Source organism: Marasmius oreades, chromosome 9 (assembly GCF_018924745.1).
Source record: "Marasmius oreades isolate 03SP1 chromosome 9, whole genome shotgun sequence".
NCBI lineage: Eukaryota > Fungi > Basidiomycota > Agaricomycetes > Agaricales > Marasmiaceae > Marasmius > Marasmius oreades.
Window position 1 is genome coordinate 93,362 of NC_057331.1, and position 18,030 is coordinate 111,391.

The window sequence follows — 18,030 nt, forward strand, 5'->3', positions numbered from 1 at the left end:
ATTCTTCCTGCCATGCTTTGATCTTCTCCTTCCCTTCCTTCAACAGGTCATCAAACTTGGACCAATACTTGAATTGGTTTTGCTTTTACGCCATCAACAACTCCTTCACACTGTCCCACACCAGAGTCCAAGTTCAGGTGAGCGAAGACCTCTTTAATCACCTTTCCATAAGTTACCATGAGATCTACAGCATCTTCGGTCAGCACATATGATTTGGCATGGGCAGATTTTGTCAATGAGATGCATGGATGGAGAGTGTCAGGGGGGTGAACCGCCTATGCATATGCTGGGCCTCGAGCCCTGACGCTGAGGATAGCATATGCCTAAAACAACCCAACACCCATGTAGGGCGTACTCTGAGGGGTACCCGGTACTCCGACCTACTATGAGATTGTACTCCAGACTAATGCTGGCGGACCATCCTACAGGCCTATCGGCAATAGAGGATGACAAGAGCTGGTGACCAAGGAGAATGAATAATAATGATGTCCAGTATCGTGAATATCTGTGAATCGTGTGGTGAGCCTTATATGACGAACCGTACTCCTATAATGAGGGTGGTCCTTCGGCAATGAGAGTGTCCTACAATGAGGACCGTACCCTCACAAGTCGGTACTCCAATGACAACGAGAACATACAATAGACGGTACCCCATGTACACCAGTGTAGTGTACCACATACCTGTAACCTAATCCATGTGTACCCCATCCTGTACTCTATCACCGGAAGAGGGACTCTAGGACGAGTCCGGACTGCGATTAGACGGCAAGTCCCCTAATAAAGGTGACCTGGGCGATGTCGAGTGACAGAGTGAATGGGGTAGAGGCAAGGGATAAAGAATGAGGGACAAAGAAGATCAAATTCTAGGGAAATACTACCACTAAGTACTCCTTATATACCTATCTAGTAGAAAGGGTTGTATTCCTATACCGATGACCCCTTCTCTAAGCTTAGGAGTACTCTCCTATGAATCGACCTCTTTCATATGAAATCTCCCTTGATCGTATGCCGAGTTCAACTGCAGTTGACTGTATAGAAGGAAAAAGTCGGCGGCAGATACTACTCCTGGTTCAGTTCATGACAGAGAGTGAATGGTGGCATCGTGAATGAAGAGCCGTATTCCTCCAAAACAAATGCCTCCCCTCCCTCCAATACCCCTAACCAGTACTCCAGATTGTGGACAGTGCAGTCATTTCGCTCCTTCCAACACTTGGTCAAGTTATCAACTGTTGGGGGCCAGGTGAACCAGAGTTCCTTCCTGTGGAGGTGGAGTATGACGTTCATGGCTGAAAAAGGATCTTCATATGGATATGTGATATGACCTTTTGGGTCCAGGTTGTACTTGACTCCCTTCTGAGAATGAAGCTTGGTCCTTCAAATTGTTCCCCCCAGTCCAACTGTAACTGACCTAATCCTGCTGGCATATGGTAAATATTGAGGGTTGCCAGTGGGGGGCCTTCATCCTCCCAGGATATTTGCATCATGACATCCTGTAGCATATAGTCCTGGTCGTTGTATCCCTTCACGGAGTTTATTATTCTGATTTCAGATCCTCACTGTGGTTGATCCAGTCAAGGATATCACCAGTGATGAGGCTGAGCCTGAACACTATTGCGGTTGTGAATGGCTTTAGGACAGTAACATTTTGAGTGGTGGGTCCACCAACAGTGAGGTTGAGGAACTTGAGCGGTGTTTCTGGTTGGGAAAGGGCTGGTTGGTTATATGAATTAGAACAGGTGAGGTGGCGAGGGAGGGCACCCACCTGATGGTTGTTCAGTGATGTCAAGAAGGGTGGGATCTTATAAATAAAGAAAGTTACAAAAGGTTTTTCAAAGATAAATGAAAGAGATATTCACCAACGGTCTCGTTTGGTGCCTGTGAACCTTCTCTATGGGTTTCAGGGGTGCTTTCGTTACTAGAAGATGAAATTCAGCATTAGAATCAGCACAGTGGTCGCCAATTTAAACAAGAAAAATTCACACCTGTCAATCCTGGGTCGCTTTCTCTTTCCATGCTTCTTCTCAAAAATGAAGGCTCCTTTCTTTCTCCAATGTAATGCTTCATGGTTGAGGATATGGCTGCCCAGTCCTGTTATTGGACAGTATATTAGCTCGCCTTCATTGTACTCCATCCATTTTTGCTCTGCCGGAGCTCCATTGTATACCAAATTTTTCCTTTGTCTGTGTTTTTGAATACGTCCCCCACCCCTCTATCCATGTCAATATCTACATCTTGAGCAGGTTTGCGGGCCAGGTAACGGTACTCCACTCTGGTGATGTAACACCAGAGGCACTGACTGTGGAACATAGGCCTGATGTTCCACTGTGGAACATTGCCGTGGAACACAATTAGGCATAAAGGTCCACAAAGAACCTTGAGCGCTTGTGGGACTTAGTGTCAGGAGTTGATCCTTGAGTGAGGCGAGCTGACAATCAAAGGGAAAAAGAATGACTCCCAGGTAGAATTGACCAGACAAGAGTGAAGTTCTACAGTACACTTGGAGTACTTATATAATACACTACTTAAGGAGTAAGGGGTCAAGGAGGTAGGAGCCTCCCTATCTATGATGGTCTATGGCGATCACGAGTAGAACAGAGTGGTCGACGGTCGATGGTGAGGAGCCAAAGGGATAGAAGGGATGGCAATTGCAGAGATCAAGATGATCAAGTGTGAAAACAGAAGGGGTTGCAATAACATGTGAAGCACTATGGAGGAGTACGATGAGTACGATGAGTTCGTGCCACTTAGCAAGACTTAGCAGGACTTGTAATTTTGAAACGAACGATACACTCTAGAACCACTCAACAAGGTGAGGTTTTAAGGCTTACGCAGCGAGCGGGGACAAACTAACACAATACTAAAGGAAGATTGATAAGCAAAATGTATACTACAGAACTTACAACTAAGTAGAACTTATTAGAACTACTCTGGGCAGTGCTAGGTTGCAAAGACTAAAGACTAGAATATAGAGTATATTCAGGGACTTAGGAAAAATGCTAGAAGCTTGCAAAGGGCTGGCAATTGCTAATGAAGCAAGAAAATATGCTTGAGGCACACAGGAAAAAGCAGAGATAGCTGAGTAGAGCAGACTACAATTGCTGGGAGAGAGAGAGAAGTACAACAAGGTACAAAAGGATACAAAATAATAAGGCTATCGAGTTGAGACAACTTGAGCTGCCTTTTATACAAACTAAAGGGTTCTATAGAATATTTTATGTATTGTATTAATATAGTAGGTAAAACAGCTGACTAGGCACATGACACAAGGTTATGTGCTAACGAATATTTCTGTGGAAGCTTTGGGACCCATTATAGTATGCTATATTAACTAGTTAGTGGGTTTTTCTAAATGGAAGTGCCGAAATGACGAAAACAGGTCATGTGTCATGGTCATGGGGTATTATCCATGGAGTAGATAGTCGTACTAGGACAATTTGAGTGTAATTTAGAATATTCAAAAGAAAATTTATGGCAGGTGACCTTTTTGGGATGAGGTGGGACTGTGTAGCAACACGGACACGTGAGCGTGACAGAGGAGATAATTGACACGCGTCAAACGATTCGTGACAAATTTACGGAAAAAAAAAAAAAAAAAACAGCCAGTTAACTACCTAGCAGTATCCTGGGACAAAATTCTGGAAATGGTGCCGAAATCCCAGTACCTAATATGTGTGAAACATGTGCCCTTGAGGATTTAATATTTAAAGGATTTCACATCTAAAATAATTATTTACAAATAAAGTCCTTTGTGCCCATGTTCCCAAGCACGTTTTTGGCATGTTCCCTGGTAATGTTCCACAGTGGAACATTGGGCCTATATTCACCTTTTCATAATCAAGCATACAGCTGGAGTTTATGTTTGAGAATTAAATAGTGTGCTATAATATAAAAACTTACTGTGAAGAGGTTGAGAGTCAGGCATGGTGGCGGTACAAGTTGAAGGATAAGATGGGGAAAAGTGCTGGGGCATGGGGATTTTGCAGACCAGATTGAAAGACAAGGTGAATTAAAGAACATAAGGCCAGGTAAAGAACATGTAAGACCAGGTAAAGAGCATGTAAGACCAGGGAAAGAACAGGTAAGACCAGGGAAAGAACAGGTAAATAAGAGAAAGACCAGGTGAGACAAGGAAAAACTGGGAGAAAACAACTGGGAATTTACATGCAGTTAAGGACTGGAGGTCAGTGTAAGTGTGTGTAGATAAAATTGTGGGAAAACTGGACCACATTGCACTGCCACTAATCCTTCATCCTTTCATACATCGATTGCTAGAGCATTGAGTTTGCTGGGCATTACCTCAAGTTCAGTGACAAGTCAGTGAAGGTAAGTGACGAGGCAGTGAAGATAGGTTGACAGGGGCAGTGAAGGCAGGTGGCAGAGACAAATGATGGCCATGAGGCAACAGTGCACTATCAGCGGTGACTATGAAGCCACTGCCCATCAATCGACTGTCTGGATGGAGTTGAGTCAAGTAGAAGATGAGTACATAGTGAGAACAACCAAGTATAGTTGGAGAACAGGTAAGCATGGAGTAAGAACAGGTGAGAATTACCAAGAATTGTTTGAGAACAGGTAAGTACAGTGTAAGAACAGTTTGAGAATAGGTAAGAATACAGTTAGAACAGGTAAGAATACAGTAAGAGCATGTAATAACAGTGTAAGACCAGTGAAAGACCAGTTTGAGAACAGGTGAGAACAGTGTAAGAACAGTTTAAGTCCAGGTAAGAACAGTTCAAGACCAGGTGAGAACAGGTAAATATAACATAAGAACAGTTTAAAACCAGGTGAGAACAGGTATCTATCTGACCTCAATATTCCATAGAGATAAATAAATAATACCAGGACTGTGAGTAATTTTTATGCCTCTGTATTCAATGAATTAAAACAGCTAAATAAATATTGAATCAGGGGGATTTTAAGAGAAAAATATAGATATAGAGGCCAGTATACCCACCAGTTTTTGGACCTTAGATGTGGTAGCTGCATTGTGTAGCTGGCCATCAAGGAAGGTAACATCAGTGGTGTACCGGTGACATTGTGGATATGCCTGAGCTGGTCATCATTGCCAGACTGTTGCCACCTAGCAGCAGATATTCCGCTGGCGCTTACCTGACAATAGCTGGCAAAGTACCAGTAATAGTATCGATTTTCACTGGGCATCAGTACTTGGTGGCACTGCCAGACACAGCCACCAATGCAGGTGACAACATTGAAAGTACAGACAACACAGCCACTAACATGATGTGAGACCAGATTAAAGCACAAGTAAGTACAGAGTAGGTGAGGAATATCAGTACTTTTCTGACCTCAAAATCTGGTCTTTAAAATCTCGTGGCCCAAAGCGCTGCAGTTTTCCATAATATTCCGCAACTTTGTTCTGCCAGCTGCCAAGGTTATTACGAGAATATTCACACAATCAAGTTGTATACCCTAAGGTGCGCGTCAACAGACCAGGATTTATATAGGACTCACCAGGGTTCTCCATACTGCCTATATGTATTAAGGTTGGCTGGAAATAGGATACATGTATTGCCAGTATGTGTCCTATAGTGATGTGCGGGCTCGGGCTTGGCCTGAAGCCCAGGCTTGGGCTCGGCTTGAGAGGGCTTGGGCCTGTAAATTCTCAAGCCCGAGCCCTGAGCCCCAGTAAAAATTGACAATATTATGGGCCATTACCAGCTATTGTCAGCTATTTGGGTAAGTATAAGTGAGCGGCAAGCAATAATATCCGCCAATAGCTAGCAATGGTCTGGCAATAGCAAAAATGGGCTTTGGTACCCTAACTACTTGAGTACATTTTGCTACAACATCACTATTTTGGCAATTCTCAAATTAAATAAACTGCTTGGTTTATCCCTTCTCTTGCTGTCCCTTGACGTTGCTCCCAAGAAGGTAAAATTCTTGATTTGGTTGCATTTTCGATGTGGGAGTGCCATGCTAATCAAGAGTTTTCAGTTTTCAGTTTTCAGTTTTCATTACGGCATCGCTCACATACATCTTGACATGTTTGTAGTGACATACGTACAGCACTACCCATTTTTGCTATTGCCAGACAATTGCCACCTATTGGCAGATATTTCACTTACGCTTACCCGATAATAGCTGGCAAAGTACCAGTAATAGTGTCAATTTTCACTGGGCCTGAGCCCAAGCTCCGGGCACTAAGCCCACGGCTTGGGCCTGGGCCCAGGCTTACTGTACAAAATTTTAAAAGAAGTATGGCTGTAAAAATATCAAATTTTTAGTACATTCTATGAACCCAGAGCCACCTTCCTTTGTGTCTGTTGAACTTAGTGCCAGAATTTGGCAAAGAAAGCCGTTTGGAAGTAATCGGCAACAGTGGGGGCCAGCAGCCGGCATATATTTACGGCAAATTTACGGTCATGTGAATTATTTATATTAAATTCAGAGCCGGCCATTAATACTTCGGTGTAATGGACCATTTTGGTAACCTGCCAGTCCCGAAAAAGATGTACATTGATTACATATTAGAAGCCCGGGCTCAGGCCCAAGGCTTGGGGCTTTCCAAACTGCAAGCCCGAGCCTTGAGCCCTTCAAAGCCTTATCCCGGGCTCGGCTCGGGCCGGCCTAGGGCCTGAGCCCGAGCCCGCACAACACTAGTGTCCTATAAGCCTCCAAGGCGAAAACATCCCCTTATATAGCTGCATAGCGCAACGAATTCGACACAGTTGTTTGGTGTAGTGGTTTGTTGTGTCGCAAGGTAACGATAGTGAGTTCGAGTCCTGAGGCAGACTTTCCTAGTAATCATTTTTTTCTCAATTTGACATAATACCGCCGTATGTATAAAGTATACCTATTTCTCATCTGATATGTCTCCCGTTTGAAGTATAATCCTCCCTAAACTCACAATTTGGTTTATGTTTTCCAAGAAGGATAATTTGGCTTATCATCGCAACCCCGACGGCAGGCCGCCCGCCCACCTGGCCAACATGCATCTTCCTGGTCGACCGGTGGTGTTTCGGTAGTACTCGGGTAGATATCCATTACGCCTGTTTAGTTAGCAGGTTCCCCACCTGCGCCTGCACCTGCACCCACTATATCTTCTACTGATACTCTGGCATCTGTCCATCCCTCATAGCCTTTCGTCTTTACCCACTACCCAATCCAGCTCGTCCTTGTGGCAAATAGGATCCTGAATAAGGTTTCTGAAGTAAATGGATAGGAATCCTCTGTCGATCCAAACCAAGGTGATTCAGGAATACAGTATCGGTCCGCTGTTGGCCTATTTTTCTCACCTCTTCCCACTTCCACATTCTATAACGAACGTTCTCCGGCCCCACCGCGCCCAGATTCAAACTTGTACGATGTTGTCATTTTGGCGTCGAGTTTCCATGTGCATCGCCATCAGTTCTTTCTCATTTCATACCTGATTTCACCTGATTTTGTGCGGGCTGCGAAATATTTATTTAATTCGTTATTCCGCTGTTTATCTCTGGGTGAGTACAGTACTATGGCCGTAGGATAGAACAGACTGAGAATAGCCACGTTTGGGTTAGTTACTTGCCAGTGGTAAAATCGTGTACATGCTTAACGCGAAAATGCGCCAGTCTCATCGGTGGCTTCTGAGAGGGCGAGAGTATCGAAGTTGCAACCAACTGTTAATGCGTAGGTCGTGCAAATGCCCTCATGCTGTTCGTCCCGTCCAGGTCGCAATGAGTACTTCGTGACCTGATGACTGTTTCTGTGTGCAGAACTTCGGCCAACTGTGTTTATTTCGAGGATTGATACCAATCGTTAGTTACGGAGTTCATACCTAGTACCGTCAGAGTTAAAACAACGTTGTTACCTCGAATACGGGTGTGATGGGTTTGTGACCTTGAATTACATATTCATTTTCGTCGAAAAATCACATATATAACATTGCTTCATTATACTTACGTCGGAAGAAAATTTCCTACAAGCACCCACAACCGTTGGTTGGATGTGGCAGTGTTGCGCAACCGTCGGTCATTCGCCGTCAGGATGTAGCCGGGCTCCCTTTTCATCCCTGACGTCCTCATGCTCTTCATTCCTATCAGAATACCTGCAAGTGACAAACCATCCCATGATTCACCATCATCCCTCTCTCCCTGTTTTCTCCGCTTTCGTTCACCCTTCAATTTCTACTTCCGGACGTAAAATTTGAATTAACCCTGTCCGGCCTCCGCACCATCAGATAATGGATTGCACATCGTCTCATCGGTCGGAGACTACATGTGTCATTTCGTTCTTGACCCTATCTGAATGGACCAGCTGCATGAACTGACGTTCCGGAAGTTCAGATCAAGGTATGCTGGACTCAGCAGGCCAGTCACGGGCCAAGCGTTGTCCGAAAACATACCCCCGCCACCGTCCGTGGTTGAAGGAACTGAAAGCGTTGACAAGCTCAAGAGTGGTCCACGTTGCTTGGCGGCTGCTCAAGCGCTCAGGCCTTGGCATTTCTGCTCAGTGCTGCTGGCGAGACCATTCCAAATGGGGCCTTTGACTAGGAAGAAAAGCTAGCGCAGTTGTACACATGTTTCTACCATACGGGTGTTTCGGAATCATCGCCAGGTGCTACAGAGTTAGTAATTTTCTATTTATTTGATTTTGGTGAGCCGAATATACACCCATTCTTTCTCGACAATGCGAGATCTCTGGGTAACCAGATGCAAATCGGGTGTACCTTGTGGTGGGTCCTGGGCCTTACCCCTGAGCCGGTTGCTTGGCGATCGGTTCGTATGCCGGTACCTGCTGGTACTGGACACGTGTGAATGACATCGATGGTTTTATTTTTACCTACAATATAAAAAACCACTATAAAATGCGAACCCATCATATCGTTCTTCCCTCAACCTCCCAATGTTGCTCAAAACCTACATCGCACTTTTTGTTACTTTATTTGTTGCATCATCGGTCGCTCTCCCGGTGAGTAGCCCCCCACATTCAAAGGTTTCTCACATACTAACTTCGATCCTCACCTTCTAGACTCCCGACGTCGATCTTGCCAAACGATCGGACGTTGAGGACAAGCGTCAGATTACCGGTTCCAGGGACTGGCGTAGAGAAGACAAGAGGCAAATTACCGGTTCCAGGGACTGGCGTCGAGAGGAAGACAAGAGACAAATCACCGGTTCCAGGGACTGGCGCAGAGAGGAAGACAAGAGGCAAATCACCGGTTCTAGGGACTGGCGTCGAGAGGAAGACAAGAGACAAATCACCGGTTCCAGGGACTGGCGCAGAGAGGAAGACAAGAGGCAAATCACCGGTTCCAGGGACTGGCGCCGAGAAAACGAGGAGTAATTTCTTTCTTTTGTGCGATTACCGGTCAGTAGATGTTTCATGCGTCGTTCGACTTTCTAGGAAACTTAACTTAACCCTCTGTAGTTGATGGCATCGTTCCCTCGAACGGTACACGGGATGTACCACCTCTGCTGCTGCCAGACTGGGACTGGTCTAGCAACATAACTCTTTGTTCGTCTATTCGGTCCTAAACAGGCCTTTTGTTTGAATACCTTTCCTTTGATTGTTGTGTTACCATTGCGCTCTTCATTGTGTCTTAACAGACACCTTCGTCATATAATCTTCTGATAGTATTTCGTTAGTTGACAGTGTTTCGTTAGTCTTTTCGTAATATTCGGGTAATCGTGTACCTAACCAAACGTTCATCATATTCAAGTGATGTATGTAACTCTGAATTTGACTCGAGGTGAAGCGATCTGATTTGCCCGGAAGCGTCGCAAATATCAATATCATGATGATCATCAGACAATGTTCCAAGTTCCCGATGTGGATTATGGATGCTCCCGCCGCCTCACAAAACAGCGAATTCTGCGGTTGAGGAAGTGTTCTCCGTTGTACAGTCAAGATGAAGCTTCATGTGCAATTTGGGTCACTGGGTGCGAGGTGGGGTGTGAGTGTGGGTTTGGTAATGGAGTGGATTCGGCCAATTCTCACAACCTTCCCTACAATGCTGATCGGACATATCATTCTAATCGATGACGACCACTTCTGATACGTACTTGGCCATGGACCCACACAGACTAAAAAACCCCACCGCCACATGTCGGAAATTTTGATCCGGGTGAGGGCGTGATTTATCACCCGGGGGTGAGCGTGGGAGGCCCACTCGCTGTAGCCTGTGTTATTTCATTAGAATATACCAGATTTGTACCAGATTATAGTTGTCGAATTTAAACTACTATTACATGAAGTCAGTTGCAAACTAAGTACTAAATGGGTAATGACGTGCAAAGTCCTGTAAGCGTTCTGTAAGGCCAGTGCCACTTGAGTGCCACCGAGTTTTGAACTCGACTACAGTCGACCGGCTCAACGAGCATGATATTACTCGATTCTTTTACTCACGACAACACAACGAAGGTCAGTCCAACCAGTGTTGCTGAGGACACTGTCGGCCAGTGTCCGACACCAGGTGTAGCCGACAGGTCAGTGGCGGACACATTTTGTAGTTTTGACCTTCACACGCCCACGATCATGGGGCACCAGGACATCACGGCAACGAACAGATTTGATAATTGATTATCGTTATCTACGAACGACGTCGGGTAGGCGGATCAAGACCGGCCCACTGTTTTTCCTGTGTCCGCTACAGGGACAACAAATGTGTCCGCCACTGATTTGTCGGCCACGCTGTCCACGGGACACACATTTTGTCCATGGACATTGTGTCCGAGCAACACTGAGTCCAACACATGGACCCTAATTACTGGAATCTCACATATTTCTTTCCCTTTTCTTCAGGCTAGCCGCGAACCTCTGAATGATCCGAGTGATCGGGTTCTGCACTTTCGGCCCGATAACTCCCTTCAATCCCCCGGACTGTAATATCTTACATGACCAAAATCGGCAAGCCGAATTACAATTTACACATTACACAACGCACAACACACATGTTTGGCAACCCAAACACCAAGCTTCTGGCAGCTACCATCATAGCTCCAAGTCGCATGCTCATGCTATTTGTCGTCAATAACGCAAAAAGAATTCCCAGCTCGTGCTCTTCTAACCCCTTCCAAGTGGTCTCTTTCCACGCCATCGACTGCGTTCTCGCGACATCACAAATTGGGTGCACACGCACGCGCAAGACTCCGAGTCTCAGTATCAGCATCATTCTCGGCTTCCTATGATCCAGTCAAAATTCCACCGAACTTTGAAACATTCGTAACTAACGGAGGATTCCATCAGCCATTCAATATCGTTTCAAGCTGGATAGGCATTGACTGTGAACTTGAATTTACTCTACAGCGTTAGCTAAGCGGGGGAAAGTTCACTGGAGCACGCAGGACTACTTAAGGATTTGGAAATGATCCCGGTGAGGTCTTTGTTTTTCTTTGCGGTTCTCGTCATAAATATGGTCTAGGCAGCGCATAGCTCTATAAAACGGTACAATAACTTTCGAAGCCGCACCCGCAACTCGTCTCGCTTTCTTCACCGGACTCCAAGATAACTGCCCTCGAACTTGGACAATTCCATCGCCTCTTTTTGTGTACTCTCCATCCTAACTTCACCTTCGATCTTCTCCACGAGCTTAAGAATGCCGCCCTTTGTTAAACCATCGAGCTCCGTAGTCTCTTCCCCATTCCACTCCTCTGTAACTATGGAAGGTCGGGGTGTTAGGCGTTGCTATTTCTTCGGATTCATTTGACACGCCTTATACTCAGCGATTCGAGTAAGGGTGTTCAAAGTGTCAATGTACAGATCAGCCGAACGACCAATCCAGTGGGTTTTCCTTGACTTCCGGTCGGAACTCGAAGCGCCACCGGAAAAGGGGGGAAGGTCCCTAGTACCCTTGAGAGGGGTTCTTTCGTCTCCGTTGCACGACGTATCCCTGGTTTTGTGGGTTGGGATATCGAGTCTTCCAACCTGCTACCGCTGTGAAGATAACCCTCAGGCGAATGTACGAAACGCAGATCTCCGTACCAGTGTAAACCATCCAAATCGTGCCATTCGAATCCTATACAGCTGAACGTGGTATGAAGGGTTTCGTTGAACTGGAGAGGTGGGAGGGCAAAGGGAGGTTAACAAATGGTGGATAGATAATATAGTACAAAACACAGTACGTCTGCTACTTATCGATGGCATAACACCCTGAGATCTTGTAAGAAGAGCTTACTTTGTTCCTTCCCTGACAGTTGTTCGCGTTTAGCAAAGTCCAGGTGCGAGTTCTTCGATTAAATATCGGTAGTGGGTTGGTATACAGAAGTGAAAAAAAATATCTTAAGTAGCACGCACGACGCCCGATCCCAAATCTTGATAACCTTTTTGTCGGCACTCAAAATCATACCGTCCCCTGCCATCTTACTTCCGCCTTCAATCCAAGTTAAACTCGTGACGGGTAGCCCATATCCTTGATCCTTCTCCGCAAACGGTTTCGTGGCACGGATATCGTATAAGAGTGTATGTCCCGTTGATGTACCAATAGCGTATGTGCGGTTCAAAGGCTCGTTATCTCGGTTGTTCAAGCTGAGGCGCCCATCAGATCTGAGTAGATACGGTGGGCTTGAGCGAGTTGGAGGTCTTAGTGGGCGTGGTAGAAAACACCCGGACTTGCTTGGAAGTGAGCGGCGACCGTCAACATTGTTTTGTTCTGTTTCACCCGCAACGCCCCTGACGACCCTAATCAGGTCAGCAAAATTCTTGACAGATTTGAAGAGTACCATCCTGTCAGAAGACCGACGTTTGACAGTTGAAATTTTGAAAGGCGCCGTACAACTCAGCGCTCAGGGCGGGCGACCTGTGCAGGAGGCCTTATAAGTCCCCTGCCTTCCTCATTCGACCCTTCCAGCTTGACCCCTTCCCTTTTCCCCCGTTTCTGTCTGTTCGGTCTCCGTTCCTCTTTCATCCCTTTCTTAGACTTAAGAACACGAGCGAACATGGTGTCGCCAATAATCTCCATCGCAAGGATGGCCGTGCTAGGTACGTTGAAGGCTCACATAATACCCAACGATGTTCACGACTCCAACTAGGCATCGCGACCCTATTCAGTTTCGTCACCATTGCTCTCGCTGGGCATATGCGCAGTGTTACTGGGGAATTCATCGTATATGACTTTCAGAACTTGTCCATCGCCGTTGCTGTCCTCACCATCATTTCGGTTCCCGTGTTGTATGTCGCTTCCATTCTGCGTCTTTTCCCCGTCATTAACTAGTTCCTGGTTTCAGTTTCGTTATCGGATTCCTGAGGAAAGGTTCTTGGTTCACGATGAACGTCGTCGAAGTCCCCGTGTTGGGTTTCCTAAGCATCCTCTGGTTGGCCAACGCAATTCTTTACAGTGAATGGGACAGTGTTTTCTATGCAAGCCTCCAGTGCTCCTCCAGCGGGCTTAGCGGTACGTTCTTTGAAAACTTGTTTTACCCATCCATGACTTGCTAAATCTACCCGTTCCCTCACTTCTGCCATCCTAGCCGCCGACCAAACGTTCTGCGGAGAATTCAGAGCTGTTGAAGCCCTCTCGTTTATCACTTGGATCGCTCTCTTCGGATACGCCGCTGCAACTATCGTCTTCTGCCTCATCGGAAAGTCTCGAGGGAATAACGTTTGGTTGGTCGACATCAGCGCCGTAGATTACTTCACCTACAACAAAAATCCTGGTGGTTCGTTCACTGGTCAACCTCAGTATACCGGGAACTCGGTACCTACGCATACTACCGGACAGACTATGGGTACGCAGTATACGGGTCAGCAGCCCCAGATGGGTTACGTGCAGCCGGTCGGACAACCCCAGTTCCAGCAAGCCCCGGCTCAGGGACAAATGTATCCTCCTCAGCACAGTTCGAGCCCTCCGGTTCATGCTCAGGTTTAGTTGTTGGAGTTCTTTTACAAGATTTACGCTGTTTTTTGTCGTTGTCGAATTTATTCTCTTCATCTGCTCTTGGGATTTGTGTATTGTCCTTGCTCGCGTTGACCTATTATTTATGTATATATTCTATGCTCAAACGGAGATCAATAAAAGCCTCGAATACCTTCCATTTCTTGTCCGAAACATGTCGTTCTTACTCCCAATACATCTTTCACCGAGACATCTGACAGGTACATGAATATATTCATCTCCACCCTCGTTTTTGCGTTTTCGATGATTGATTCCCGTGTCAAGGACCATACAGAGCCTGAGGATGAAGTATCTTTTATGATCCGAGCCTGGACTGAACGGTGGATGACAGGTAGGCACTAACCTAAACTGGCGACATCCGAGAACCTGTCATTCTTCCGACAGGCGATATTGGCTGATTCTAGGCTCCAAGTCGGTAGCGGCTAATATCCCTCGTCTAGTAATACATTCTCACGCGAGCCGTGTACAACACGCCCCGCAGACGCGTCTTTTTTTTTTCTTCAGTCCAACCACAATGATCTGGGGAACTGATAACAAAAGGTACCCGTTAGCCTACTTTACTTCCTAAGTCTTATCTGGTCGAACTTAAATATCATATTCCTCCACAGACCCCCCGAAGTTCAGCGGTCTATCATTTCTCACCTTTCACCACTCGATATCGTGAACTACGGAACTCTCAACAAGGAAACCCACGCTATCGTCAACGACTTCCAACGTGCCGCATTCAAAGTGGAAAACGTTTTACGGCCATTCTTTTCTGTAGATGAAATACGAAGGTTCCGTCAAGTTCAATATGCGTACAAGTTTTTGATCTCGGGGTCGACAGCTTTATCCTTTTTCACGCGGGAAGTCTACGACAACGCGGACCTAGACGTTTACATCACTCCCAAATCTCTCATGGTCCTGATCTTACTCTTAGAGTCTATGGGTTACGCCTTTTGCCCGATCATAAATCCTTCCAGAACTCAAGCGGGCCAAGTAGAGAATGCTGTAGAGGAGTTGCTCGTTAGGATACGTGAAGGGACTCAACGTGAACGACAGGTAATCGGTCGTGGTACAGAGGACTGGTCGCTCGAATATTCCTTCGCGAAAGAACTTGTCGACGTTTTCAACTTTGAGAGGAATGGGAGAAGGATCCAGGTCATAGCAGCGCTTTCTCCGCTAGCCGTAGTCTTGACATTTCATTCCAGTGCGCTTTCGGTTTCTTCCTTCGTTTCTAGTTCTGATATACCGCCAATACCTTCTTATAGCCGTCGTCATGAACATCATAAGCCACTCCCACGCCATCTCTTTCTACCCTCGACTCACATTCCACGACCGAATCGCCGTCCGTAATTTCTTGAGCAGAGAATGTCCAGAAGATACTATCACGAAATATCAAACACGAGGATACACATTCCATTACCAAGTCGACGCAGCGACCGCATTCGCAGGCCGGTACTCTTCGTTGGAGACCCACGTCGTGCGTCGTCCTGCTGACGTCTACTGTTGGACTGTCCCACTTGGGCCCATTCCAGGCGTGAAGGGGTTGGATTTTAAACCGGAACTGCTTCTTCAGGAGTCGTGGCAGATCAAGTATGACACAAACAGACACTTCGTACTCGTTGTCGACTTCGATGTCATACTGAACCGCTTTGAGGATCCGAGAACCACAGGATATTGTTTCGCTGACAGGGTGGTTCGACATATTCCAGATTGGTGGGTAGATGATGAGGATTTGAACATAGATAGGTACGTGGATCGGATCCTCCCGGTGGTATTCCATAAATGTGTTTTTATCTGATTTTATTCCGCGCTCCCAGCTGGCCCAGGAACTTACTTCGTCAACTTACTTTTGCCAACTCGAGAGCCGAAGAAGATGAGATGTCAACAGAAGACTTCGTTACCATCGAATTCAAGAAGGCAATGGCTACCATCAGCGCTCCGCGGGAGAAGTTCCCGTACATCAGTCATGTGCAACAAATCCCCTGGCTTCTCAGATGGCTTAACGAAAGAATCGTCCTTCGAGACTCCGTGAAGGTCAGGAATCGTCTTTTTCTATACGCCGTTATTAAACGTTTCTTCTCTTGATAGGTTACCTTTCACTTCGAACAAAGCGGGGAGAACGGAGATGTATACCTCAAAATCAAGCTAACAGTTCCAGACGACACGGCCTTCATGTCCCGATTTTGTACAGCCATTTCTGTGAAGCCTCAAGTCCGGAAATGCCTGAAAGCGATGGCTAGTGGCCGGATATCCGTAGAGTTTCGGACTGATGGGTTTTCACTTTTTTATCCGGGTCTAGAACATGTTGGTGAACTTTCCTCTGGAAGACGGTCAATTCGTACCGTAGACGCAGAGCTATCTGCTATGTTGTACACGATAATGCAGTAAACCAGGCAATTTCCCAAGGTTATACTTCAATTCTCGTCGTGAGTAGATAAAGTGGTTGTGCAAGGGTAATATCACATTCGAAACACGCTTTCTGTTCGTTCCCGTCGCTTTATTGCTCAACTTGCGACTACACAATCTTAGTTAGCCAGTCGGGAGATAAGATAAATGTCGTTCTCCAGAAGGATCCGGTGAGCCGGGTACCGGCATTTGCCTGCGTGCCTGGGGAAACTGTACCGGGCCGAAGTGCGGAAGCCGTTCAATCACTCGGAAGCCCTCTGGAGAGCCTAAAGACAAGGAAAAAGGGAAAGAAAAATGTGAGTTGATTCAACTAGAGAATCAATGAATACGTGGCATCTATGAACTTATATACTGAATAACTAAGGAGTCCGTAAACCATATCTAGGAGGTTCAAGAACTAAAAGGAGGAAGTCAGAGGAGAATCGGGGGAACTGGGGTGCGGCGTGACCCTGTTCGTGACAATCAGGTGGACAGATGTCCACGAAAAAAATGTGCAGGAAGCCCTGGGACGAACCAAGAGTTGTAAAAAACGAACGGAGTGGTGCTCGTACTGATCCCGACCTCAAAACCGTGGATTTTATTTTTTTCTTTTGCAGACATCGTCTCGGCTGTTACTCGTAAGCGAAGATACTACGGTTTCTAACAGTAGTACGTTGGCAGTACTGGCTTGTATTTTCTGTACGATTCAATATTCTTTCTTCCTACTTAATTAAATGTCAGATGTTTTTTCCCGGGCAGAAGTGGACTACATGTCGTTCTTTACGAACGAAGATGTTGTGGAAAACTTGGTATGAAAGAATACAGCCCTAAAGCACGGCTCTTGCAATAAATCGAGAGAAACCGGCGAGAACTCGCCGAGTTATCCTGTCCGGAATAACCTTCACCTCGAAAAACGAGTATTTTGGTTAATTATTACTACAACGTGAGTAAAAAGAATGTTATATGCAGGCCTTATCGTACTAGTACGAGACGGACTTGGAACTGCGCTCCCCGACGCGGGGGGCTGCACCGAATGTGTGCTTGTGGAATTGCGTCGGAACTACCTCCAGTGGTGATGAGACCATGTCTACATTTGTCGGACGAAACAAGCGGATGTCATATTTTGCAGTACACGAAACATATAGCTAGGGGACTGTTCTTCAAACGATAGATTTTTGCACACTGAACTTGTTACCTTTATAATTAGTTACGGTTACCATAATATTCCCGCGGTCATCGGAGGGGCCGAGCCGACGCGTGGCGCTTTGGTTCGCTTCTTGCTTTCATCTCTCGACTAGACTCGACGCCTTCAACTTTGGAGAAAACTGAAGGTTATTTTTCGGTCATCCATGGCTACGTTGATAAATTTAAACTGCCCGCGCCCTTGAACCAAAAACAGCCATGAACGGTATCTATGCGTTCGTCTGTGTTTTTTTCTCAGATGAAAATTTTAACGCACCCAGTTTTCGATTCGTTAATAACTTACGACCCAGAGGACTCTATCTATGCACAAGCGCTACCTAAGCCAAGAAGCAGGTTTCGACTCAAAAGCAATCCACTGTGCCATCTCTGGTTTGAGCGAGAAACGCCAAACTCATGGGTACAACCGTGGGCCAGATGTGCCTTCCTCAGGACTCCAAGTCACGAAGTTTATGTGGACTGAGTTGTCAGAGTCGACGCAGGCGACGTGGTAGCGGGGAACATTCGGAGCTCGGTACAATTCCTTCTATGCTCTCTGTTCTTGTCGTCATCTTCCATACGAATAATATAACAGGGCTGAATGCAACGCTCTCGAACAATCCTCGCATACACAAGCTACTGGAATCATCATC

At 46.1% G+C, this 18,030-nt stretch overlaps 5 protein-coding genes across 5 annotated transcripts; 3 read left to right on the plus strand and 2 right to left on the minus strand.

Moving 5' to 3' along the window:
• Positions 1–1,059: 1,059 nt before the first annotated feature.
• Positions 1,060–1,284, minus strand: E1B28_012977 (uncharacterized protein; the record flags this gene model as incomplete). The annotated part of the gene is made up of 1 exon (XM_043158126.1): positions 1,060–1,284. One exon carries the CDS (start codon positions 1,282–1,284, stop codon positions 1,060–1,062), a length of 225 nt encoding a protein of 74 aa, XP_043003469.1.
• Positions 1,285–1,534: 250 nt separating this feature from the next.
• Positions 1,535–2,131, minus strand: E1B28_012978 (uncharacterized protein; the record flags this gene model as incomplete). The annotated part of the gene is made up of 4 exons (XM_043158127.1): positions 1,535–1,710; positions 1,763–1,798; positions 1,857–1,915; positions 1,983–2,131. 4 exons carry the CDS (start codon positions 2,129–2,131, stop codon positions 1,535–1,537), a joined length of 420 nt encoding a protein of 139 aa, XP_043003470.1.
• Positions 2,132–8,829: 6,698 nt separating this feature from the next.
• Positions 8,830–9,689, plus strand: E1B28_012979 (uncharacterized protein). The gene is made up of 3 exons (XM_043158128.1): positions 8,830–8,907; positions 8,968–9,306; positions 9,367–9,689. Exons 1-2 carry the CDS (start codon positions 8,842–8,844, stop codon positions 9,280–9,282), a joined length of 381 nt encoding a protein of 126 aa, XP_043003471.1. The 5' UTR covers positions 8,830–8,841; the 3' UTR covers positions 9,283–9,306; positions 9,367–9,689.
• A 2,915-nt stretch (positions 9,690–12,604) lies between these two features.
• E1B28_012980 (uncharacterized protein) lies at positions 12,605–13,994 on the plus strand. Its single transcript, XM_043158129.1, has 4 exons — positions 12,605–12,915; positions 12,966–13,104; positions 13,161–13,327; positions 13,404–13,994. The coding sequence occupies exons 1-4, from the start codon at positions 12,873–12,875 to the stop codon at positions 13,799–13,801; spliced, it is 747 nt and encodes a 248-aa protein (XP_043003472.1). The 5' UTR covers positions 12,605–12,872; the 3' UTR covers positions 13,802–13,994.
• Positions 13,995–14,337: 343 nt separating this feature from the next.
• On the plus strand, positions 14,338–16,290 carry E1B28_012981 (uncharacterized protein). Its single transcript, XM_043158130.1, has 5 exons — positions 14,338–14,368; positions 14,437–15,017; positions 15,079–15,559; positions 15,631–15,847; positions 15,902–16,290. Exons 1-5 carry the CDS (start codon positions 14,343–14,345, stop codon positions 16,199–16,201), a joined length of 1,605 nt encoding a protein of 534 aa, XP_043003473.1. The 5' UTR covers positions 14,338–14,342; the 3' UTR covers positions 16,202–16,290.
• Positions 16,291–18,030: the final 1,740 nt, after the last annotated feature.